Source organism: Dipodomys merriami, unplaced genomic scaffold (genome assembly GCF_024711535.1).
Source record: "Dipodomys merriami isolate MVZ:Mamm:240054 unplaced genomic scaffold, mDipMer1.0.p SCAF_372, whole genome shotgun sequence".
NCBI lineage: Eukaryota > Metazoa > Chordata > Mammalia > Rodentia > Heteromyidae > Dipodomys > Dipodomys merriami.
In genome coordinates this window covers 880,222-906,242 of record NW_027205293.1, presented here as the reverse complement: position 1 = coordinate 906,242, position 26,021 = coordinate 880,222, and the positions used below count along the sequence as shown (strand labels likewise).

Here is a 26,021-nt window from a genome sequence, read left to right as displayed (position 1 = left end):
AGTCTCTAGAATGATTTAACCGTAAAGTTATATGGCCCAACTACTCATCAATAGTTGCTTCTTATTTTACTTCGAAAGTCATTGTATCCACATGAGGTATCTGGTACTCTGAGAAGGATCTACAAGGTCAGAATCCTAGGTTTTTAATCTGGCTTTGCCATTTGTTCAATCACCTGCTCATTGCTTCACTTGCTTACAAAAACTTTGCAAGTGTCAGATAGATACCAAGCACTAGGCTTGATGTTAGAAATAATGAAAGTGGATTAAAGACACAGTATCTTTTTCATGGAGTGTTAAGTGCTGGAGATGGATAATAACAAAGATTTTATAAATAATTGCAAAGTTGTTATATTATCAGAGTAGTTATTTTGTGTCTTCTATTCTTGCACCTAGTTTTGTTTCAGTATGAAGACACAACTCTGGATCAGTTAAGAAACTGTTATATCTCATATAATTGAATATTTACATTACAGAAGCTACACTTGTAATTTCTTAGCTAAGTCTCACAAATCATGCTGTGATTTTTTTTTTAACATTAGAAAACTCAGGCAAACTAATGAAGAAGATGACTGTCCCTAGTAAACTCTAATAGGAAGTTTTGCCCATTGGAGTCTTTATCAAAAAGGAACTAGCAAAAATCTCATCCTTGTCATTTTTAATCCATGAAAGTAGCAGAACAAAGAGAAAGAGACAGGCAAAATAAATGGTAACTATGCATCTTTCAACAAAGTACAGCAAAAATGGGCCTCTGAACCAAAACCAAGGTTACTAGTGACACATTTTGGTCTTTTGCTATGTACTTTACGCACATTGGTCTTGGGGGATAAAACTTGTCTGAAGAATTGTTTTTCCAATTTTATGGTGTGCTGTTGGGTAGAAATTAATTAAGCACATAATTAACACATTACCATTTCACAGTTGGAGGGCAATGACCTCTTTAAAGCATTTGCATTATGCTTCTGGTAGAGTACAGAAAATGCAGTCCGTTCATTTGCTACCCAGTGTTGGGCAGAATTAGCCTGGGGATGTGAGCTGAGCAGAGTGGCTGAGATCTTTTAAGAGCACCCAAAGGGGGCTCCACCCAAAACAGCCCTCTGATTTCAAACCTTTGAAGAACAGGGTAACCTGACAGCATCTGGTAATCCTGGACTATTTCAGGCTAGATCCATGGAATGTAAAATTTCTTGCTGTTTCTATGACTTAAAATATATCTGCCTTCCCCTCTCTTCTTTTCTTCTCACATTTAAATCTTATTGGCTGAGTACAGAGATCTAGGTTCAAGCTAAGTTTCGGAACTGGGATGACATTGTTCTCTTCACTTCTATTTATATCTCAAGATGCTTTGTATGTAACCTGAAAAAACTGAGGATGTAATCTTCAAATTTTTTGAGGTCTAAATTGGCTTATAAATATGCTCAGGCATGAATCTTTATTATATGAAATTTTCCTCAATTAGTATTTTGATTAGAATTTGTGACTTATTTTCCCTAATTTGTTATTTTGAAAGAAATTATAAGTTTATATATAAAATTATACATATTGCTCTGTGATGAATCACTTGAGTATGTTGAAGATAATAACATGTTATCCTAAGTATTTCCACATAGATCTCCTGTCGAACATAGATGTTTTATTACTAACCTCAAAGCAACTACCACACTGTAACAATTTGTAAACTTTGATTAAATATGACAATTTGATATACCATTATTATTTAATATGTAGTCTATATTTAAACTTGTCTAGTTGTTCCAGTAACTCTAAAACTTTTATCTTTTGAGGATCCCAACTAATAACTATGCACAGAATTTAGTTGTCATGTTTCTTTATTTCTTTATCTGGAAATCTAGAAGAGTATCCTAATCTTTTCTTTTTCAAATCATGGATATATATATTTTAATGAAGACTAAAGGTCAATTGATTGATAGGATTAATAGGACTTCTCTGATTGCCCATGGATAGGTTCAGAGTAAATAATTTTGGTTAAGAATATTTTAGAAGTGACATTGGGTCCTTCTAACACATGATGTCAGAAAACACATAAATTAGTATGTCCAACTAGAAATGATATTAGTAATAATATGGTTAAGGTAGCTTCTGCTAGCTTCAACTATTGTAGATATACCCTTTTTCCTTTGTCATTATTAAGTATTTGTGAAGTGCTTCATTGAAATAATATGATCTTTTGATTTAAGTGTTTTGGACTCTTTGTAGCTATAAGAATAGTTTCTCTAATTTTTGTAGTTACATTTCTCAATTCTCTCTATTCTTCCAGAATTCCTATCTCATATTCCCATCTCTTGGATTTATCTTTTGTATTTGTTAACGTGCCTCTATAATCTATATTTATCTTTTGGACGGAATTCTGAGAAAATATCTTGCCTTGATCTTCAGTTCATTCTTTTAGGCTCTCAAGATTTCCATTATGTTAGTTAATAATTGTGAAGAGTCAGAGATTTTTGTCAATTTGCAAGCCAGCCTGGTACAATTTTGTGGATAATGAAAGATGACATAAGTTCCTGGGTCAGTGACAAACATAGTTTATTACTCAGAGTAGTTCGCATGTCAGCATTTGTGCTAATCTCTTGTGTCCTAGTTACCACAAGACAATCCAAAAGGGCCAGATGGTATCTAAACACATAGTAGGCTGTGACAAGAGAAAGTCACAAAGCTTAGGGTTCCAGTGCCTCATAGGGAGACATTTTTTATTATATTGAATATTAAGCATCCCATTTCCTGGAGGGAGATATTCAATTTTTCCAAAGCATTTTACTAAGTAAATGTCCTTGAAACAATAGTGCAAAATAAGAACAATCAGCTGGGTGCTGGTGGCTCCTGGCTGTAATCCTAGCTACTAAAGATCCTGAGATATGAAGATCACAGTTCAAAGACAGTCAGGCAGGAAAATCTGTGATACTTATCTCCAATTAACTACCAAAACAAAACAAAAACCATCTATGGAGCTATTACTCAAGTGGTAGAGTACTAGTTTTGAGCAACAAAGTTCATAGACAGCTTCTAGGTCCTGAGTTCAAGCCATGCAACCAACCAAGAAAACAAACCAAAACAAAAAAAAAACCAAGAACAATCTTAACTTCACTTTGCAAGATGCACAAAATGTAACAGACCCATGGAGAATTAGCTCTCGGTATTGGCTTCTTATTCAATTAATAGTATTTTGCATTTTCAATAAATCTAGCTGTTTCCTGTGTGATGCAGCTATTGTTTCATAGATACAACAGACTTATAAATCTCTTTGTCTGAATCGATTATATACATTTAATATTTTTCATCACCATAATATTGATTATTCTATTACTGGTTGTCTGTTGCCTTTGGTGTTTTCCTTTTATAATTGGTCTTTTATAAGAACCTTGTTTCTCCTGGATGTCTATTCAGACATGTCTTGACTAGCTCTGTTTATATATCATCCTAACAGTACTTCTGATAAGAAGGGTCTTGTGGGCTGGGAAGTTGGCTCAATGGTAGAGCGCTTGCCTTGCATGCCTGAGGCCCTGGGTTCGATTCCTCAGCACCACATAAGCAAAAAAGAAAAAAGCCGGAAGTGGCGCTGTGGCTCAAGTGGTAGAGCGAGTGCTAGCCTTGAGCTGAAGAGCTGAGGAACAGCACTCAGGCCCAGAGTTCAGGCCCCACGACTGGACCCCCCGCCAAAAAAGGGTCTTGTTGTAGGCAATGTGTGTCTAAAGCTTTTGGGGGCAGTTATGTAGGAGCGCCCATCTGAAGGTTCTCTGCCTATTCTTTCTTTTTTATTGTTAAAGGTCATGTGTAGAAGGGTTACAGTGGCATATGTCAGGTAATGAGTACATTTCTTTTAGAACAGTGTCACGCCTTTCCTGGCTTTCTCCCAATTTTTTTCCCTCTGCCACCCCACTAAGTTGAGTAGCTCATTTTCTTTTCTTTTTGATAGCCATGGGGCTTGAACTCAGGGCCTGGGTGCTCTGAGCTCTTTTGCTCAAGGCTCGTACTCTATGACTTTGAACCACAGCTCTACTTCTGGTTTTCTCGTGGTTAATTGGAGATAAGAATCTCATGGACCTTTTGCCTGGGCTGGCTTTGAACCACAATCCTCAAATCCCAGCCTCCTGAATAGGTAGGATTACAGATGTGAGCCTGGCATATATTGATTTTCAACATAGTGTGCAGTAAGTATCACTGCTACATTGGTTGACCCTTTGCCCCATGATTTGTGTGTTCCCCTTGACTTTCCCCGCAATGTATGGAAAACAAAACCAGCAACAAAAAATGAGGGAAGGGGTAAGTTTGATAAAAAAAAAATGTACTTATTACCTTACTTATGTAACTGTAACTCCTTTATATATCACCTTGACAATAAAAAAAATAGCAACAGAGGAGAAAAAATAACAAAAACCCTCTGGTTTCCATTTCTTGGAGTTCATGTTAATAAGTATCATTTTATATGGTTATATTAACGTTGCTATTGAGCCTTTGGGTTCTTCTCTTAGGAATAGTCGTCTTTGGCCTCACAGCGTGAATGTAGAGTCCTATCTAATTTATCATGTCCAAGTGTATTTTTTGTGTTTCCCCATCCAGTGTGATTACTTTTTTTGGATTAATGTATTTTATTTTATTGTATATATATTTTTTATTGTGAAAATACTGTACAGAGGCGTTACAATTACATGGGCAAGATAATGAGTACATTTCTCATCAAGCATTGTAGCCTCCTCCTTTGCAGTGTGATTATTTTATAGGCACATTCTAGTTACAACAACTATAATTTTTTCCAAGTCTTTCCATTTCTTTATGAATGGTATAATGTCATTCTTTTTGATGGAAGCACAGAATTCCATCATCTATATATACTCCATTTTCTCGATCCGTTAGTCCATTGAGGGGGCATCTGGTTGATTCCATATCTTGTCTCTGCCTATTCTTTTTTTCATTGTAAAAATACTGTACAGAGGGGTTATAGTTACCTCCTCCTTTATTTTTTCCACTACCCTCCTTTCCCTCTCACCTCCACAATTACATTCCCCTCCTCCTCTTTCCCCCCTCCCTGCCTAAATTGTAAGGTTTGTTTTTCAACATAGTGTCTTGTACATCTCATTGTTACAATGGGTCAACCTGTATCCTTATTTAAGCATTTTTCCCCTTCCCTTCCCCAAGCTAGAGGAGTGTATACAAGATGCAGTGTATATACAAGATACAGTAAAAACAGGGGTTATAATGTGGGGGAGGAACATATAAAGAAACAAAAAAATCACATGGTACATTATAAATACGTTAGAAACAATAGCAAGAAAGAAAAACACTGTGATCCTATCTTGGGGTTCATTTCACTTAACATCATGTTAACTGGTCATATGTACATAGCTTTTGACCTTTTCTGCTTGTCCCAGACATATACTAGTTATTGCAAATAAGGGAAAACATGGGACCTATGTTTCTTTGGGCCTGGCTTACTTCACTTAATATAATTTTTTCCAAGTCTTTCCATTTCCTAACATATAGGGTGATGTCATTCTTTCTGATAGAGGCATAGAATTCATATATATCATATATATATACATATATATCACATTTTCTTGATCCATTCATCTACTGAGGGGCATCTGGGTTGGTTCCATATCTTAGCTATGGTAAACAATGCTGGAATAAACATACTTGTGCTGGTAGCTTTAGTATGGTCTTGTTTGTGATCATTCAGGTAAATGCCCAACAGTGGGATTGCTGGGTCACAAGGGAGCTCTATGTGGAGTCTTTTGAGGAACCTCCATACTGCTTTCCAAAGTGTTTGAACAAGTTTACACTCCCACCAACAATGCAGTAAAGTTCCCTTCTGTCCACATCCCCTTCAGCATCTGTTGTTATTAGAGTTCTTGATTATAGCCATTCTATAATGGCTATAGTGAGGTATCTCAATGTTGTTTTGATTTGCATTTCTTTTATGGCTAGGAAGGTTTAGCATTTCTTCATGTGTCTATTGGCCATTCTTATTTCCTCTTCAGAGAAGTTTCTCTTTAAGTCTTTAGCCTACTTATTTCAAAACTAAAGCCATTTCCTCTAAACTCAATTTAGTATTAGAATGCCTAGCTACAGCAATAATACAAGATGCAAACAAAAAGGGGATCCAAATAAGGAAAGATGAAGTGAAACTCTCTCTCTTTGCAGATGACATCATCTTGTATTTAAAGAACCCCACAGACTCCACTTCAAATTATTCAGGCTGATTCGAAACTTTGGCAAAGTGGCAGGGTATAAAATTAACCCTCAAAAATCAATGGCTTTTCTGTATGCCAACAACGAGAAACCGTGGCTGAAATCAGGAAAGCAACTCCATTCATAATAGCCCTACAAAAAATAAAATACCTAGGAATTAACTAAAGAAGTGAAGGACTTCTATGATGAAAACTTTAAAAACCTGAAAAAGGAAATCAATGCAGAACTTAGAAAGTAGAAAAACCTCCCATGGAAGGATTGGAAGGATCAACATCATGAAAATGACTATACTTCCTAAGGCTAACTACAAATTCAATGTGATACATATCAATATTCCAGCCTCATTCTTCAATGAAATAGAAGAAGCAATCCAAAAATTCATATAGAACAATAAAAGACCCCGAATAGCAAAACAATCTTTAACAGAAAGAACAGTGCTAGAGGAATACCAATACCAAATTTCAAACTCTACTACAAAGCCATAGTAATGAAAACAGCTTCGTACTGACACAAGAACAGACCTCAGGACCAATGGAATAGAACTGAAGACCCAGAAATGAACCCACAGACCTATAGCCACCTAATCTTTGATAAAGGAACTAAAAACATAGAATTGAAGAAAGACAGCCTCTTTAGTAAATGGTGCCGGAAAAACTAGTTAAATACCTGCAGAAAACTAAAGTTAGCTCCTTATATATCACCTTGCACTAGAATTAACTCCAAATGGATTAAAGACCTTGAAGTCAAAGCAGAAAACATTACAGGAAGGAATAGGAGAAACCCTAGGTCTCCTAGGCATAGCCAAAATCTTCTCAGTAGAGACCCAGAAACACAACAAATCAAAGAAAGGTTAGACAAATGGGATTGCATGAAGCTGCAGAGCTTCTGCATGGCAAAGGACATAGCTAGCAAGATCAATAGAAAGCCCACAGATTGGGAGAAGATCTTCACTAGCTATACAACAGATAAGGGTCTCATATCTAAAATATACGTGGAACTCAAAATATTAAATCCTCCAACAAATAATCTGCTTATTCTTTAGGCATCATGTCTGCCCTGAGTTTCTTGGTTAGAAATCCAACTCTAGAAAGAAATACTGAACAATTTGTCCTAGTATAAAACTCTGCAGTCTTGACTTCACTGTCTTTCTCTTCTATTGCTGCTCTGGGAGGGAGGCCCAGAATTATTTCACACTCTATTCTGCTTTGCTGCCCAGGACTGACATTCTCCCCAGGCCTCTTCCTGGGGCAAGCATTGATAGTTGGTTGCTCAGTGTGGGGCAGCCTAGTGTTTCTTGCAGTTTCAAACAGTCATTTCTCTGACAACATTTCTAGAAATCTTTCCCGTGGCTTGTATTTGTTAACTGGGTTTGAAGTATCTCTGGAATTGACTCAATTTTTGCAGAAATATTCTCCCGCTTGAATTACTTCTATTTCTGCCTGAATTTCTTATCGGTTCTGTTTTCCTCTGGTCATTTATTTCCACCAGTTCTAACTCAATTGCTTCCTAGTTTAAAGAAATGTCTCAGAATTTCTGGTCTCTTGCAGTCATCCTTTGTTTTTCAGGGTCATGGGAGAATGTTCTGTTTTTACTAACCTCTATTTTTGTTTCCTATTATAGTTAGAAAGCACCATGTTACTGAGTTATGGCCAATGTGCCCTTTGCAGAAATGATGTACATCGCTTTCAGATTGGCACCTAAAGTTCCTTTTATGGGATCTACTATGCTTTCTAATGAATACAGACACAACTTCACCCCCCCCCACACGCCCCTCCTCTCCCCCCCATCCCCCCTGCAGAGGGATGCAGAGAATGGAATGGGAATGCTGTTTTGTTCCATCTCAGTTCTGGTCAGAGGACTATGACAGGAATGAAAAATGAACTCTTCTTGTTAAAATCCACTAAGGTTGTGGCTGGGAAGGTGGCTCAGTGGTAGAGCACTTGCCTTGCATGCATGAGGCCCTAGGTTCAATTCCTCAGCACCACATAAGCAAAAAGAAAAAAAAAAAGCCTGAAGTGGCGCTGTGGCTCCAATGGTAGAGTGCTAGCCTTGAGCTGAAGAGCTGAGGGACAGCGCCCAGGCCCAGAGTTCAGGCCCCATGACCAGACCAAAAAAAAAAAAAAAAGAAAGAAAAAAAATCCACTAAGATTTGGTTTTATCTCAAGCTATACTTTAATCTAGAGCTAATATGAATTTATTCTTTTCATTATTATGTTTCTCTTTATTCCAGTAGATTTTCAGGAGGAAAGGAAATATGTGCATGAGTTCTGTAGAACATCTCTGGATAAATTTTTTCTTTAATTACATTCTTTGTCTTTGACAATAGGTGGAAAATGAAAGCAATTCATCTCTTTATTTAATAATCATTAATTGAATTTTTACTCTGCTCTAGGCACTGTTCTAGATGCTTGGGATATAATCGCGAAGGTACTGATGATTATCAAAGTCTAGAGAGAACAGACAAGAAACCTGGAAATGCCCTTTCAAGGTAATATGTGCCATTATGTGTCACAGAGATGCCTGGGGGCCACATGGAGGGGACATCAGCTCAGCTTGGAAGGTTCAGAGAAGTTTCCTGGAGGAAGTCGCATCTAAATTATAACCCATATACAGCACAGGGATGGGTCAGGAGAAAGGGATGGATGGGAGATTAGGTGAGATGGGATAAACTTATGAGCTGAGTTCCTTGAAGTAGTTGGAGATGTCCTGAGTATGGCAGGACAGGTGTAGCGGCAGGTGGGAAAGATGAGAAGTTGAAGAACTTAGCCAGGTCAGTTCATAGCTATTCTCTTGAGCCACGTGAAGGAGTCAGCAGAAGAGCTATTTTTTCACAACCCCAGCTAGTTCAATTTGAGATCTTTGGTCCTAGCTCCCTTCCTGTGCCTGACTGTCTTCCAAATGGAGTGTCTGTTCCCTGACATCAGGCTGGGCTCCCTGCTCCACTCTCAGGAAAGCAAGCAACATGCTTCCAGGCAGTGACTCCAAGTCTATGTTTTGCTTCACTCAAGGGAGAGAACGTGCATTTAAAATGATTTCTTATTATGAAATGAAAAACTCTGTCCTTTGGGAAAAAAAATCAATTTCAGGCCTCAGTGAACAAGTATTTGCTTGGAGAGGGGACAGGGCAAAGGGAGAGAGAGCCTTTAGAACACCTTGAATTCATACTAGGCTAGCTGTGTCACTGTTTAAAACTAGGCCATCAAAAACTTGGCCAGGAAGTGGCGCTGTGGCTCAAGTGGTAGAGCACTGGCCAGGGACAGCACCCAAGCCCCACAACTGACAAAAAAAAAAAGAGAGAGAGAGAGAGTCTCACAGACCTTTCCTACCTGGGCTGGTTTAGAACTGTGATCCTCAGATCTCAGCCTCTTGAGTAGCTAGGATTACAGATGAAAGCCTCCAGCACCCAGCTTACTTAAACTTCCAAAGAAACATAGGTCCCATGGTTTCCCTTATTTGTAATAACCAGTGTATGTCTGAGTCAAGCAGAAAAGGTCAGATAAGTTGATGTTAGGGAAATTAACTCCAAGCTAAGTATTTTCTTTCTTGCAATTGTTTCTAACATATTTATAAGATGATTTCTTTGTTGCTTTGTATGTCTCTCCGCCACAGTATAACCCCTGCTTTCACTGTATTTGATGTTGGGATAATTTGTGGAGGGGAAGGGAAAAAACAAATCGTTTAAATAAGGATACAGGTGGACCTATTACAACAATGAGATGTACAAGTCGTTATGTTGTAAAACGAACTTTACAACTTTGGTGGGGGGGGAGGATAGGGTACGGGGGGGTAAGGTGGGGTGAGGGAAGGGATGGGAAGGGGAAACAAAGGAGGAGGCAACAATGCTTGATAAGAAATGTACTCGTTATCTTGCCCATGTAATAGTAACCCCTCTGTACGGTATTTTCACAATAATAATAATAATAATAAAAAACTTGGCCACTTGCCTTAGGGTCCTGAAAAACTTTTAGCCTTTAGCTCCTTGGGGATTTCCATGTATTTTTAGCCTGTTTACACATAATAGAAGAGACATGTTTGAAGAAATGTTAAGGGAAACTACCCATGAAGCACATACTGGTGATTCTTATATTCGTGAGAAATAGTAATTCAGCAGAAACAAAAACACTTCTGACCGTGGGGACCATCTGAAGGGTGCCACCAAGCACTCAGCCCCAGAATTTCAGACACTGCCACCAGAGGATAGGACAAGTGACCTTTCATCACACCTATTCTAGTCGTCTCTTCCTGTCTTCTTTCCCTCTAGTTGTGCTTTCTTCTGTTTATTTTCTCTCGTTTCCCTTTTCTTCCATTCGTGCTATCTTCCCTGCCCTTATCGTGGCAGTGGGAAGCAATACCACACACAATATCACCATGGAGGTCCTTGGTTTGGCCTCCAAAGTCCAGCAAAGTCAGTCTCACCAGTTGAAGTACCTTTATCCAGGAATCAAACCAAACCAAACCAGTCTTCTGTGTGCTAATTCTCTATCACTATCTTACCGTTTCCTTAATGTCAGGAACCTTTTTCCTACCTTATTTAAAACATTTTTAAATTATCTTTAAGTAGTTGTAGAGGGCAGGTATCATTTAACAAAACAGGATATGAACACAATGCATTTTGATCTATGTCACCCCTTTCAACAATCTCACCCTCCTTCAATCCATCCCTTCCCTTACATTTCTCAATTCTGTGGTATATGCAGCATATACAATGAATTCTTAACTGTGTTCTCTCTCTACTCCACCCTTACCCACACCTTCATGTCATACCTTCTTTGTGATCTTGATATCTAGTCTGCTGTGGTACTTTGTACAGAGCAAGCTTTCAGGACAGTTTTTGTTTTGTTTTGTTTTTTGGTCAGTCGTGGGGCCTGAACTCTGGGCCTGGGCACTGTCCCTCAGAGCTTCAGCTCAAGGATAGTGCTCTACCACTTGAGCCATAGCTCAGTGGTGCTGAGGAATCAAACCCAGGGCCTCATGCATGCAAGGCAAGCGCTCTATCACCTTCCCAGCTCTCAGGCAGTTTTTATACTGACTCAATGTGAACCACAAAATGAACATGGCTATGACTGATGCTTAGGCACATGTCTACAGAGTACTTCTCATTCTCAAATGCTTCTCATTTTCTAAGTGGTAGGGGAAGTGATATGCACCATGAAAAGAATGGGAGAAATGTAGGCCATCAATTAAGTAATCCACTTTTACCCTCATGTTTCTAGAAAGCATGCAATAACTGGAAACCAGTTATATTGACTCAGTGGTTTATCTATGTTATAAACAGTTTCAAAGGCTCTTATATGTAATAAGGAGATATTCTTTGTGCCATAAAATAAATGGCAGGAAGTAGTAACTATGCCATATAGAGCGCTCTATTCTTGCCTATGTACGAGGAGATAAACATTTTTCAATTCAGAAGAGCTGAGGCACTATCCGCTCCTCCAACTCCTCCTCTGATCTCCTTGGGCCACTTAGTTACATCATCTTTATGTGAGGCCTTCTTCTGTCCTTCTCTAGTGTAGCTTAGTGGGGCTGGGCTAGAGTGCTGGACCAATCACTCGCTTTGCAGCAGGACCACTGTCATATGTCATCTTGGGCATCTTACCTCATGGTTTCAGGTTCTTCCTCTGTGAAATTGGGGAAATAATATACTTAGCATAAAATAAAATAATAATATAGCTAAATATCTGGTAAATAAAAAATCCCCAATTAAAGATTACCATTGCTATTCTTTTACTCTTCAGCTTTGACCTACCCACTTGTATATGAAGATATAGAGACTGAGTAGCAGATGGTGTTATAGAAGTTGGCTTTGTATATATTCATCATATACTACAAAGTCCTGCTATAGTCTTTTGTGTCAGATAGCAATGTTCATGAAGTTTTTTGCTTTATTTTATGAAATCAGATTCATTGTTACTTCCTTCCTTCTATCTTTCCTCTTTCCTTCTCCCCTCTCTTCTCCTCCTCTCCCCTCCCCTCCCTTTCCCTCCTCTCCTCTCCTCTCCTTTCCCATATATATATATATATATATATATATATATATATATATATATATATATATATATTCTACATGAACAGAGAACTCTTTGGCTTTGATGACCTAGTCCCCAACACGCAGAACAGTGCCTTGCATATGACAGCCACACAACAAGTATTTGTTTAGAGAACAAATGCATGTCTACACTTGGGCTTTGAAGCACAATCTATTTTAGGATTCATTTCTTCTAGCTCACTGTTCTATTTTGGTGTTAGATGCCTCTTACATTGGGAAATAAAGCATTTACTTGTGGCTAAATTCTATTTCTGTCTTTCTGTTGCTTGTTCCTTTTGTTGGTGTGGATCATTTCTTGGTATGATGCTGAGTAAATACACTGGCGTCTTATTGTCTGGATTTCATTCTTGCCTTCAGTTCTTCCTGTATTTTGCTGGACAGCAGTTCACGAATCTCTCATTAGAACATCTTTTTTTTTTTTTTTTTTTGTCAGTTATGAGGCTTGAACTCGGGGCCTGGGCACTGTCCCTCAGTTCTTCAGCTCAAAGCTAGCACTCTACCACTTGAGCCACAGTGCTACTTCCGGTTTTCTGAGTGCTTTATTGGAGATAAGAGTCACAGACTTTCCTGCCCAGGCTGGCTGGCTTTGAACTGTGATCCTCAGATCTCAGCCTCCTGAGTAGCTAGGATTACAGGCGTGAGCCACTGGCACCTGGCTCATTAGAACATCTTGAGCTCACCTCTCAACAGGCTTTTGTTGTTGTTGTTGTTGTTGTTTTAATTAAGTTTTTTATTGTTAAAATATTGTACAAAGGGGTTACAGATACATGAGCAAAGTAATGAGTACATTTCTTATCCAGCATTGTTGTCTCCTCCTTTGTTTTAAAAGTATTTTTCAACTTTCAGCATTCATCTATCCTTTTCTTCTTGTGATTATATCTCCTTTGCATATTTTATCTGTACATTTATCATAGTGGCACATTTTAGGAGAAGAACCCATATTGTCTTAGGGAAAAGAAGGGAGGATGATATACCCTCAAAAGACCCAGGGACATTTTTTTATAAGCTATGGAAGACAGGCCAGTGGAGCTAGAGAGGACTAGTGATAGAGAAAGGTAAGATGAAAACAAATATGCAATAAGTGAGCTCAAATACAAAAAGACTTCCTTCCAAACTTGTCATATTGCCATAATTGATAGAGAAAATGACAGGATAGCTATGGTTGAAACACCAGGGTTGCTAAGTGTTGGTGGCTCATGCCTATAATCCTAGCTACTCAGGAAGCTTAGATCTGAGGATCACTGTTCAAAGCCTGCCCAGGCAGGAAAGTCTGTGAGATTCATCTCCAATAAATCATCAGAAAACCAGAAGTGGTGCTGTGGCTCAAGTGGTAGAGCACTTGCCTTGAGCTGAAAAGCCGAGGGACAGTGCCCAAGCCCAGAGTTCAAGCCCTATGACCGACCAAAAAAAAAAAAAAATCAGGGTCTTGTTCCATCAGAAATCTAGCTCAATTTTCTGCCAACAAAGTGAATGAAACTTGTAATCTCTTTTTATTCAGTGCAGGAAACAGGCATTAATGGTCAATGTGATACATGGAATTGGTAATGCAAAATGATTTCTTACCTAGCTAAATGCGAAGAAGCAAGAACAACCATTTTTCACCATAAACACAGAAATTAGACTTTGTCAAACAGTGCTCCAATCTACAACTTACAGCGTTAGAATATGAGATGATAAAATGACCAAAATCATTCCCATCTGTCATTTTCTTATACAAACACAGTTTCTCAAGCCACTCTACCTGATATAACCCAATAGCCTTTATTAAATGTAGATTTTTACCATACATCACTGCAATTTAACTTTAATTTTGTTGGCCATGTGGAAGGAAATATTTTGGTGATGTTTTTCTTCATTTCTTTGGCAATAGCATGATCTTGTACAGTATAAAAGATACTCAAATAGATTGTACCAGACTTACTAGACAGCAAAAAAAAAAAATCAGAAGTGTGGTGCATGGAACAAACAAGAAGGCCCAGGGAGTAAAGGTATTAAGGATTAAGGACACTTCAATTGTCCTAATTGGAAGAGAAAGACAATTTGCATTTCTAAACTCAAGAGCACTACAGAAGCTTTAAAATTATTTGAGGCTGACTTTTCCAGAAAGAAATAATAGATCACCATAGTGACCTTATAAGCCCTTTGTTCTCAAAGAGTAAACTCATGTCATGACTACTCAATGCAGTAACAAAACTAAATAAGACAAAGAGGAAGTATTAGAGGAGTCCCTGCACTTCTGGTGACAAGGAAATGTGCATAACAATTAAATTGAAGGTGCAGATTACTGTGAAACAACTTGGTTTTAGGATTTAATATTAACAAAATTGACAAGAGACCCTTAGATGGAGGCAGCTCTAATTACTTCTTAATCATTTTTCCTTTCCTTGATGAAAAGAAAAGTTAAAGAAGAGGGGAGTGGTCAACCTTCAGCCACTCACACAGAAGGAAAATCAATTGGCTTATTTAAAAAATATCAACTCTTATTTTCAAATTAAAAGAAACAAAACAGATTTTAAGCAAAAAGGGAGTTTGAATGTTACAAAATCAAACAGGAGACAATTTTCTTAAGACTCTAGGGGACTTATTCCTCCAGAGAAGGGCTTTAGTAAAGGTTGTCTGGATAGGCTACTTCTTAGCATGAAATCACATCATAAATGCCATTGTTTGGTTAAAGAATATATTACACTGGATATTTTAATGTTATGTTGGAATGGACTTTTTCATTGTGTCAAAATTCTTCCTTTAAAGCATCCACTATTATTAAATGAATTCACTTAACTATCAGTGTATTTCTGTTTAACCTGGCACTATTTCTTCTTGGTATTAAGATTTTCTGTTTGGTATGTCAATAAAATAACAGTTAAAAGTGAAAAAAAGAGAACATGTTACATTGGAAAACTACTCTGGCAGCTTGAGTCTCGGTAGATACACTACTATCTAGTGTATAAGTGTTGGGGTTTTTTTGCTAATATAGGATACACAAAACAATACATACATTTCTATTCTAGGGAAAGGAGATGGGCTAATTTATTTTTTTTGTAGTATCAACATTTCAACTTGGGGCCTTGGGTTTGCTCAGCTTGCTTCCTGGGTTTGCTTGCTTACTTGGCTTGCTTGCTTTGCTGGTGCTCTGCTACTTAGCCACACTTCCAGTCCTGCTTTTGAGTTATTTTAGAGATAATGTCTTTGAATCATGATCCTTTTGATTTCAGTCTCCCGAGTAGCTAGGATTACAAGTATGAGACACTGGTGCTTTGCTGAGACTGATTTCTCCATCCACACTTTGTTTTCTTTGCCACTTCTACCACCTTGCCTGAAATTTGGAGTCACCTGCACTCCTAATACAACCTATGCTCTGTTAATTTATTTAGTGAATACATATACTACACACACACACACACACACACACACACACACACACACACACACACACACACACACACACACATACACACGTATGTGGGGGGGTGGTTTATAGTTTTTTGCTTACTCACATACCTTGAATCAAAGTTTGGTAAATCCTATTTGCAGAGCAATCTTCCCATCCTCCCCCACTTCTTGTTTTCATAAACAGAAAGAACATTTGCCTGTTCTCCCTTTCTGTAGAAAGGTTTGCTTTTGTTTTTTTCCTTGCTGGTTGGTTCCCCTCTGTCAAGGTTTATGTGGGGTTTTCAACTTTAAGGACAACACAGACATTGTCTCTTAATTTGTTCAACTTTTTCTTGGAGTTTAATATTCTCGTGTTATGTATAGTCTGTGGACTAATTTCTTCTTCAATTCATTATTTTGGCAGCCTATGGTCACTGAAGCCAAATATTTGCATTCTTTTTAGATGGGGTCTCTCAGGAAGTCTGCAGTGTATTTTATATATTTAACATGTATTGGCTGGAGGCTTTTGGAAACAGGCTATTCTATGTATTTCAACGTTGTAAAAGAACAAAATCTAGTGACAGCACTGAGATTTGTCAGTCAGAATATCAATGATGACAAAGGAGCTGAGCAGTTTAAGAGGTGACATACTTTTACATTTGTGCTCCAAACCAAATTTTAAGCAGAGAGTAAGCTGAGAAGAACTTTCCTTTCCAAAGTCAATTGTGAAATGACAAATGTCATGGTGGACGATAAAAGAAGATCAGGTTGCAGACCAAGGACTTAGAAAGGGTGTGGGAGTGGAGGTCCCTGTGTGTTAAACACATGTCATTAGCGAGGAAGATTCCAGTGGCAGCAAAGGCAGAAATGCTGCAGGTGTAGACCATACAGAACTGGAGAGTAAAACTGCCTGTGCTCAGTCTTCTCTGTAAATCATTTAGGATGATAATACTATTCTGTTTGGGTGCCATTCTCTCTCTCTCTCTCTATCTCTCTCTGACAGAGACAGAGTCAGAGACTGAGGACACAGAGAGGCAGAGGCAGAGACAGAGATAAAGGAATCAAAGAGAAGAGTAAAGGCATCAAGCTTTTACTCAGGATATTCTGAGTGTGTCTGAGTGTTCAACTTCCAGATCATGCATTAGGAGTGTCAAGGCGCTAATCCCTCCAAACACATTCTCATATTAATAACAAATAAAGAGTCATCATTCTATTGGTATATATTCCTTCATATTCCTAGTTTCTCCAAGGCTTTTTATCATGGAGGCATTGAATTTTATTACAGGCCTTTTCTGTATCTTTTGAGATTATTGTGTGATTTTTGTCACTGATTCTATTTATGTGCTGTTTTGATTTACATATGTTGGGATATCTTTATATCACTGAAACTAAACCTGCTAGATCTTTTTTTTAATTTAATTTAATTTTATTTGTGAACATACTGTACAGAGGGGTTACAATTACATGGGCAGGATAATGCGTACATTTCTTACCAAGCATTGCAGCCTCCTCCTTTGTTTACCCTTCACATCCCTTCCCAGCCTCCCCCCTCCCCCCCAATCTCAGTCCTTCTCCTTCCCCCCCTTCCCCCCCACCCCACCCCCCGCACCGACGTTGTAAAGCTCGTTTTGGATATGACAACTTGTACTTCTCATTGTTGCAACAGGTCCACCTGTATCCTTAAACAACTGGTTTTTCCCCATCTCCTCCACAAGTTATACTGACATCAAATAAACAGGAAATAAATGGTCCTAATGAATTTCACAGGTCATGAAGATCAAACAAACTAGTATCAATGGTTAGCAACTATTATATAAACTGAAAGTAATATAATGCCTAAACAAACAGCAATCTCATTTGCTTCTTCATTTAAAACCAGGAATAAGAGCATCTTTAGCCCACTTATTAATAGGGCAGTTGTTTCTTTGAGGACTTGTTTTTGGGGGATTTAATTTTTTGAGTTCTAAGTATATTTTAGACAAGAGGTTTTTCTTTGTTGTTGTTGTTTTAAATATACGATATGATTTCTTGTTTCTTTTGAATATTCTTCTCCCTGTATATCCCCTGTTGTTACTGTATTTGAATTTGGTACCCTGATATTGTATATATGTTTATCTGAATTAGGGAAGGGAAGGGGAACAACAGAATGGTGATACAAAGGATAAGGGGGGAACCAATGAAACAGAGATATTCACAAGACAATATGTTGGAAATGATCTGTACAATGTGGGGGGGGTTGGGGGAAAGAAAAAGTAGGAGAAAAATGAGGGAAGGGGAAACAAGTTTGACAAGAAATGCACTTATCTTACTTATGTAACTGTAACCCCTCTGTACATCACCTTGACAATAACAAAAAGGAAAAAAATAACAAATAAAGATAAAAACTCTTGCAAGATTAGTCTTTCAAAGAAAAGGCAACAATAAGTATTGAGAGAATGTTTTCACGTCTTTGAAGCATTATAACTGTATTCTGTTTTTAGTTCTACTGAATACACACACACGTGTGCGCATACACACACACGTGCATGCGTACACACATACATATATAGACATATAGGTGTGTGTATACAATATTTGTTTTTTACAAGTAGTTTGAGTTAATTCTTCCCAATCTGGAATGCTCATTTGCTTTGAAATCTTTATCTGCTTCTTTACTGATTTATCGCTTAACTCTCCTATTGCTTAATTTAAATCACAAGTAAGCATTACTTTCTATGCATTCCTCCCCCATTTTCCTGAGCTCAGGAGCAAAAGTTTGTATTCAGGAGATTCCCAATAAACTGTCATTTGGTGAGTTAGTAAAGAAAATAAAAATCAAGTCCTTCAGCAGTGGAAACTTTTTTTTGGGGGGGGGGTCCGATCGTGGGGCTTGAACTCTGGGCCTGGGCACTGTCCCTCAGCTCTTCATCTCAAGGCTAGTGTTCTACCACTTGAGCCACAGCACCACTTCAGGCTTTTTTCTTTTTTGCTTATGTGGTGCTGAGGAATCGAACCCAGGGCCTCAGGCATGCAAGGCAAACGCTCTACCACTGAGCCACCTTCCCAGCCCTAGCAGTGGAAGTTCCTCTCCAGCTTCTTTCCCCCTCTACCCATCTTGCAATAGCACTGGCTGGGTGGGCTTCACTTCATTTCCAGCTCTATGTGTGGGCCTTAATTGTCTAAAACAATTCTGGTCTATATATAGTCCAGCCAGAATGAAGCCCAGGACTTTTGTTCTATAGTTGTAAGAAGTTTTCTCTCATTATATATGTGATGACTAGAGCCATAGTAATTAGTTTGTTAATGTGGAGGATGCCAGCTGGACTGTAAAGTCAATATCGAGAAGAGCATTACCCAGACTGGGAAGCCTGAAATCTGACTATAGCATGCAAAGACACAGCCAATGTTGAAAGGTGTAGATATCTGAGTCCATATATTCCATTTATAGTTATTTTTGTTTGCCTTTTTTCTTTTGAGACAGGATCTTGCTATATTGCACAAACTGGCCTTGAATTTATGATCTCCCTCTTTTAATCTCACAAGTGCTGGCATTACAGGTTTATGCCAGCATCTTGGCTTTCCCAGCATAGGTTAAGCTAGGCCAGAAAATGAGCTATTCTATTCCTTACATGCTGCATCTCTATCATCTGTTGAGTTCACCCTATTTTAAAATCTTTGAGACAAAAATATTTGTTTGTCTTTTTACAACTCAATTTATCAAGAGAAATTGCAGTACTCTTGAGGACAGATATACGCTACAGTTATCATTAGATATTTTTGCTGCTTCTGCTGATTCTTTTTTTTTTTTTTTTTTGGGTCCGGTCATGGGGCCTGAATTCTGGGCCTGGGCACTGTCCCTCAGCTCTTCAGCTCAAGGCTAGCGCTCTACCACTTGAGCCACAGCACCACTTCCGGCTTTTTTCTTTTTGCTTATGTGGTGCTGAGGAATCGAACCCAGGGCCTCAGGCATGCAAGGCAAGCGCTCTACCACTGAGCCACCTTCCCAGCCCCTGCTTTTGCTGATTCTAATGGAAGTCATATTCTCAAGTGGTAAAATAATAAATTTAAGACTCTTACTACACTTTTGAATCAAAACAATTAGTGTTCCTATGTACTTAAAAGTAATATGGACTTTTAAATTTTAACTTAGAGATCAAATATTTCCTGAGCATGTTAAATTCATTCAACTTGTGTATAGATGGGAAGGTATTATTTCGCATATCATTGCTTGGTGTTTTTCTGGTAATCTATCAATTGTAGATACCTTTTCGATGAAACTGAAGAGATCCCAGCAGACAAATAGATTTTAGCATCTCTGTTGTATACATTTCTAAGCAGCACTGCAGCTGTATGTAAAGTCGACAGATTTCTGGATGAATTTCACCATCTTCTGGGCTATAAAAGAATGAAAGAGAAAAGTTGTGAGTTGCCTCAAGATTTTACTCATCAGACATTTGTTTCACTCTGAAAGGAGAAAAATGTTTCATAAAGATTCCATTAAAGCCTTGAGTCTAAAATACAGGGCTTCACGCTTTCCAGCCAATAACCAATGTGACAGTTGTTACATAACTGTCTTTCTGACTAACTCTCTTCATCAGCAAGCTTCTGCTGAGAACTTGAAATCATAAATGCTTTAAGTAATTGCAAAATATCAGACATTTTCAGTTTATCTGTTGGAAGAAATTTCCCAAATATATTTAAGCCATAACAATCTCAGACTGTAAAAAGAGAATAAAATCCTTGTTTTTAGGGAAACTAACAAGATCTGTTCAATTAACATTTGTAAGTCAACTCTTTAATATGAGGTACCCAGCATAATATGATTAAAGAGCCAATTTACAAATTATTTTTATTGAAGATTTTTATCTTACTCTACAACATATTCTTTTATTGTTTGCTATGACTAATTTATGAAAAGTCCAAATGTTTTTTAATAAAAAATAAATATTTTATGAAAAAAGAGAAATCTAATATAATTCTAATAATTGCACTGAGAAATCCAAAGCTAAGTGAACATTGAACTCAGGCTCAAAGAATTCATTCTAACTGGGTGTCAACAGCTTATGCCTATAATTCTAGCTACACAGGAGGCTAAGATCTGATGATCATGGTTCAAATACAGCCCAGCCAAAGTCCATAAGACTTTTATCTACAATTATCTACAAATTATCTACAACTGTCTACAAATACCAGCAAAAAATGCAGAAGTGGATCTGTGGCTCAAATGGTAGAGTGCTATCTTTGAGTGAAAAAGCCAAGCAAGAGCAAAAGGTCCTGAGTTTAAGCCCTAATACTAGCACATGCATGCACACACACAGGCACACACACACACACTCACACACACACACACACACACACACACACACACACACACACACACACACACTACTCCCTGAATGTTTCTCAGTATATGTCATTAAATATGCAATAATCACTTGTATCTTTTGGCTAGAGGTGGAGAAATCCATTGTTGATAAAATAACTTTATTTGATATGCCACTAAAATAGCATATGTTGACCAATGTAAACTAAATAACAAGGGTGATGTTTATAAATAGATTTTAAAAGAAAACTTGAAAATGAAGTCTGTCAAGTGTCTTTATTATTGCTCCTTTTACCCCCATCCATTTAGAATGCAATGAAATCTGATTAAATAATGTAGCATTTTGACTTGATTTGTAAAAATAAAGTGGGCCAGTGGCAAAATGTCAGGGATAATTATCAGAAAAAAAGGATAACTTCCTTTTTACATGGAATCACAGTGAAACGTTTTTGTATATATCCCACACTTGGCAATGGTAATTAATTTTCATTTTCAATATTTCTTTAGCCAATGAGCAAGTGTATATCTAACCATATGGCTTATATAACTCAGGAAAAGCAAAGTCTCTGCTTCAGTATTCATGACGCCTGCACAGTCACCCGGGGTCTTTCTGGGTCATGTAGAACAAAGTGCTTTCAAGAACTGCCATGCAAAATTTGATTTGATGTAGACATGAGAAGACCATGCTACCATTTCATTTTCTCATTTGCCCTCAGGGACCAGCCTTGGACCAACATTGATTGCCAGGAATCTGAGGTGAAAGTTTCAGGTATTCTCCTACAACTTCTTCCCACAGACACCTTCCATCTTCAGCTCACCTTCAGGCTGAAGGCATTTCTGCCAGCCCACTCTACCCTACACAGACAGACAGACAGACAGCAAACAGACAGACAGACAGACAGCATACAGACAGACAGACAGACAGACACACACACACACACACACACACACACAATTTCAGAATGTATTCAAACTGGAAATGTCTCTGATTATCTCCCTCTACCGGCCCTGTTAGATCCTAAACAATTGATGAGAATGAATAGCTTTATAATAACAAGTGATTTAGGTATATTATCTAAGAATATATTGCTTTTCATAGAAAAACTGAAGAGACTGTCTTATTCCTAAGGCAAGTTAGAAGAAAGTATTTTAAGACACCCTGCTTCATCATTCCAATCACAGCCGCCTGTTCTCACCAACGCATAGGTTAGCCCTGCAGATTAAAGAAACAAGTCCCTGTGATAATTCTATTATATGTATTAAGCATTTTATAGGTAGGACAATTAGCCAGTATAGTATCATTTCAGGCCATGAGGTCTTATTATTTTCAGAGACAAAACATACATGCCAGTGACTTAGATCCAATAAGTATGTGAACCTCGTGTATAAACAATATTGGACATCAGTTGACATGCTGAAAGGAAACCTCTTTGTACAACTATTTAAAGATGATGCAAATGATTAATAGAAAAGATGATATTTGATTTAATTTAAATAAATGTAACAAGGCATTCATATATCATAAGAGCCAATATATTTTATCATTTTACAAATAAAAAATGTTCTATTAAGTGATTTTGAAAAAAGGCAAGTCAGAACAGAGATTGAAGTATCTAATTCAAAATGTTTCCTCAGGCATCACTTCCCCAACACCTCTGTCTCCCTTGGAGATTCTAGAAAACCATTCTAGAAAAACATTGTGTCTTTCCTAAGTGTTATGTGGAACTGAACAGATTTCACCAGAAATAAAATCTGTCTAATAAAAATTAAGTGACGTTAAAGCATGCAAGATATTCTGCTTAAAATTTATTCACAGTCTCATATATTACACTTTAATATCTTGGAAAGTTATAGAGAAAGTATTTAAAAAACAGTAAAAAAGCTAAGGTAACTTTCATACTAGTGTTTTGTGATGCCAGACCAGCTTATATTAACCTCTTGACTTTTACAGTTTATTTCTTCCATTTTAGAGCTCTAAAAACTATATTGCTGTAATTGATTACTTAAAGTGCATTAAGAGACAAATTGTCCAGTGGGTTATAATATGTAGTTGAAAGCATCAAAACAAAGACAGGATTATGAGTTCTGGAGCCAGAAAACAGATTTACAAATACCTTTAATACTCAGAACTGTGATCTGAGGCACAGCACTTTAATTTCTCTGAGATTCAGTTTCCTTTCCTGTGAAATAGCAATAACAGTTGTAAAGTATATCTCCAGGTTTCCTGTGCAAGGATCAAATGATATTGTGCATGGGAAAACAAATAAAAATGAGAAGAATTCTAAAAAAGTTGCCACAGTCCATCTTACATCAGAATTTGTGTTTCCTTGGCCTTACACTTAGAATCCTTGGAATCTTTAACTGAAATTATCTGCGCTTTTTATTTACTTACACTCCCCAAACAGGGATTTGGTGAAGTTAACATTCGAGTAGATGGAAAAAAGAAAGGGACCTCATTAACAACCATGCTGCATGTTACAGATTTTGGCAATGACAAATAAGCAGGTTTTTTCAAATGTGCTAGCAGTTTGATTTATTTCCAGAGAAAAGAACATGTCATATATGTCTCAAGTGTTTGAATACTAGCCTTGAGCAAAAAAGTTCAGAAACAATGCCCAGGCCTTGAGTTCAAGCCCCAGGACTGGCAGAAAAAGAAGAAGAAGAAGAAGAAGAAAGAAGAAGAAGAAGAAGAAGAAGAAGAAGAAGAAGAAGAAGAAGAAGAAGAAGAAGAAGAAGAAGAAGAAGAAGAAGAAGAAGAAGAAGAAGAAGAAGAAGAAGAAGAAGAACAACAACAACAACAACAACAACAACAACAATAACAACAACAACAACAACAACAACAAGAGAAGAACAAGAAGAAGAAGAACAAGGAGGAGGAGGAGAGGAAGGAGAAGAGGAAGGAGAAGAGGAAGGGGAAGAGGAAGGAGAAGAGGAAGGGGAAGAGGAAGGAGAAGGGAAAGGGGAAGGGGAAGAAGAAGGAGAAGGGGAGGAGGAGGAGGAAGAAAAATAGGGATTGTAAAAATAACTTGAAGCTCTGACTGTGAGTACATAATCTTGGATTTACTTTGTGGCTACAGTGTATAGAATGAGTCTATGCCCTGTGGTTTCTGTAAGGAAGAGTGGTATAGGTGAGGAAAGGCATAGGACAGTTGGATCTGGGTCACTACCTCATGCCTTACATGTCATTTTCTTTTACAACTTTGATCACTTCTCATTGTCAAGGTAGTAATGTCATCAGAGGTACAACCTGAACTTCTTCTGTCCCTTTCCTGAAGTTTAGTCCAGCAGTTGGTATTTATCAGCTTGCAGAGATAAAAACTAGACGGCCTGTCATAACAGATAATAATCTAAATTTTCATTTTTGGAATCAATTTTGTGGTTGGGTATGAAATCAAATGACAAGGAAAGATTCAGAAAACCAAATAGGATGAGGGAAGGGCAGCACACTGGTGGCTCACATCTGTAATCCGAGTTACCCAGGAGGCTGAGATCTGAGGATCACAGTTCCAAGCCAACCCATGCAGAAAAGTCTATGAGTCTCTTATCTCCAATTAACTACCAGAAAACCTGAAGTGGAGCTGTGACTCAAAGTAGTAGAGCTCTAACCTTGAGCAAAAAAACTCAGGGATAGTGCCCAGGCCCGAATTCAAGCCCCCTGACTGACCCCCCTCTTCAACATCTTCACCAGTTCTCTTGGATAGATTCTGCAGACCAGAACATTCCCTAATTCTATGCCCCCTTCAGAGCTCAACCTTCATGGTTTCAGAAGACTAATCAAGGCAGTCTCCTACATCTATATTATTAATAGATAACCAGGAGCCAAAAGGTGACACGTATTTGTGTTTGTGTTATTTTAAGTTTTAAGCTCTTATGGTAATCATAGAGTCTCTCTGAGTTCACAAACACAGCACAGATGCCAAGTACTGATTAAATGGCTCTACTGCTTTATAGACAATAAACACATCTCCATAAAAAGAGAAATTCAGGCAATTGGGAGAACAAAAGCAGAACAATTTTCAAGGTGCCCATACATATGATAGTCAAGTTTCTCCCCAGGGTCTTCATTTGCCCAAATCATCCTCCTGTGAGTTGTTATGAACTGTGTGCTGTAGGTGGAAGCCTCCTGTATTTTCCTAGTAGAGTCTTAGCAAGTTTGATGTTCCCAGGAGGCTTTGAAAAAGTAATTGCAGCATTTCCCCTCACTGCATAGCATATCATTTCATGGAAACATAAGGCTGCGTCTGTGACTTCCTCTCAACCCAACATGATCTGAGATCAAACTCTGTCCTGGAGCTATCTGCTTTCTGTCACAAATAAAATTTGACTTTTAAAAGCAAAAGGAAACCCGAATATAACTGAATTATCATTTGGTGACTACTTGGGTGCCTTTATATGAACTCATGGGACTTAGCCAAGCACCTTCTACAACTTCGGGTTATGTTCTAGTCTCCATCTTCCCATTGCTTTTTGCTTGCTTTCTGCTAGGATCTTTGCTGTATCTCTATCACCCAGTGGAAAAGTTCATAAATAAAATAATGGTTAGTGTTACCAAGTGCCTTATTCATTTTTGTCCATTTAAAAAGTTGAAAACTGTATTTAAACACTTAAAAAAATCAATAGTCATCAGTTTTCCGCCATTTGGATGATTTCAACAAGTCTAAAAAGTATTGCTATTGGATTATTAATCTTTTATTAACCATAAGTGTTGGTGTTTAAGGCAATCTAAGGGGAAGCTTGGCATTCATGGCAATCCTGATGAGGCCACTGGGGATTTCTCAAAGCAGGAGAGGCTGAAGGATTTAAGAGGTTGCATATCACAGCATCTTGTTCTTATAACAGGAATATCTTGCCTGGAGCTCATGTTTTCAGGTTAGGGAAAAAGTAACATTTATAAGGAAACACTCTCTAATCTTACAGAATGTATTTCTTACTCTGTCTTGGTCTGTTTCTGACCTATCACCTCTCAGCCTCCTCTTAGATTCTCCTGACATTTCCCCACTCCATACTGTCTGACTGGGAATCATAGGGTGCCTGCAATTACCTCTTTAAGAATCTTGATCTTCTATTCTGTCCTTTAATGTTTTCAGGGTATCTGCTTTGACT

At 37.9% G+C, this 26,021-nt stretch overlaps 1 protein-coding gene across 1 annotated transcript in view; it reads right to left on the bottom strand.

Moving 5' to 3' along the window:
* LOC138804774 (regulator of G-protein signaling 7-binding protein-like) overlaps positions 1-26,021 on the bottom strand; it is a 92,792-nt gene that overhangs the window by 20,110 nt on the left and 46,661 nt on the right. Inside the window, exon 3 of the mRNA XM_069989205.1 lies at positions 19,860-19,990. Within this exon, the coding sequence (XP_069845306.1) occupies positions 19,860-19,990 (131 nt within the window). The remainder of the gene's footprint in view (positions 1-19,859; positions 19,991-26,021) is intronic.